This window comes from Terrapene carolina, unplaced genomic scaffold, assembly GCF_002925995.2.
Source record: "Terrapene carolina triunguis isolate 2854851 unplaced genomic scaffold, T_m_triunguis-2.0 Scaffold14678, whole genome shotgun sequence".
Classification (NCBI taxonomy): domain Eukaryota; kingdom Metazoa; phylum Chordata; order Testudines; family Emydidae; genus Terrapene; species Terrapene triunguis.
In genome coordinates, this window is record NW_020679029.1 from 1 (window position 1) to 1,156 (window position 1,156).

Here is a 1,156-nt window from a genome sequence, read left to right on the forward strand (position 1 = left end):
TTCTTTTCCACACTCGCCATAATTCACCACCAGATGTCAGGGTAGAGTTCATCCTGACTCTGCTTACACCAGTGCCCTGTTCTTTGACCCTCCAACCCCCCCTCTCACAGCCACCTCCTCTCGTTACATGTGTGCTCAGCTGAAAGAACTGCCTCACTGGGATGTAAAGGGGACGCGGCCAGGTACTGAGCGCTCACCCTGTCTTCTACCCACCCTGGGAACCCGCATGCAAATCCCTGCCCCGGGGGGGTTCCTGTTAAATACCAACCCCTGGTACTAGGAGCCACAGTCTCTCCCCAGACACAGAACTGACAGGTCCTGCCCCCTGGAGAGTGTCTCCATTAACCATCACCATGACACTGTCACTGCTCTGCTCCCTTTTCCTACTCGCTGCCCCATCAGGTGAGTGTTTCACGGGACCCCCAGGAACACCGAGGTGGGGAATGCACCGGTTCCAAGCGAGTCAGCTCTGCTTTCTCCTTCCCCCAAGGTGTCCTCAGGTGCAGCTGGTACAATCTGGCCAGGGAGCGGTGAAGCCCGGAGACACCTTCACACTGACCTGCGCGGTCTCGAGTCACTCCATCACCAGTGGTTACTATTGGAGCTGGGTCCGGCAACCTCCCGGGACAGGGCTGGAGTGGCTGGGACGGGGATATTACAGCAGTTCCACCTGGAACACGAATTACGGCTCATCCTTCCAGAGCCAAATCACCATCTCCATTGACTCCTCCAAGAGCCAGTTCTCCCTGCAGCTCCGCTTGCTGACAGCTGCAGACACCACCACCTATTACTGCGCCAGGGACCGAAAAAAAGGGGGAAGAGAAGCCTGCCCAGACATCTACAACGCTTTTATTTATCTGTCTAGAAAAGCAGGAGATCTTTCCGCTAGATGGCACTAAAGGGACAGCCTCTGTTTTCACTTGCACAGGGTGAAAATTCATGAGGACAGAGGAAGAAACCAGTGAAGAGTGATCGCTCCGTGAAAACGTGTCTGCGCACCGGTGATGAACCGAATTAACTACTGACTGTCCAGTCTGGGCCATGTAAATTCTGCCTCTAGACGTCCTCAACCCATCCTTACACTAAAAGTAAATAAGACCAGCCTGTGAAACAAACACACCATGATCTTGTATCCCTGCAGGAAAGAGTTTGGCCT

General features: G+C 54.1%; 1 gene segment (V, D, J or C); it reads left to right on the forward strand.

Annotated features, from left to right (window-relative positions):
• Positions 1 to 490: 490 nt before the first annotated feature.
• On the forward strand, positions 491 to 899 carry LOC112120949 (the record flags this gene model as incomplete). The annotated part of the segment is given in 1 exon segment: positions 491 to 899. A coding segment is annotated over 1 exon segment (409 nt), but the record flags the coding sequence as incomplete, so codon positions are not given.
• Positions 900 to 1,156: the final 257 nt, after the last annotated feature.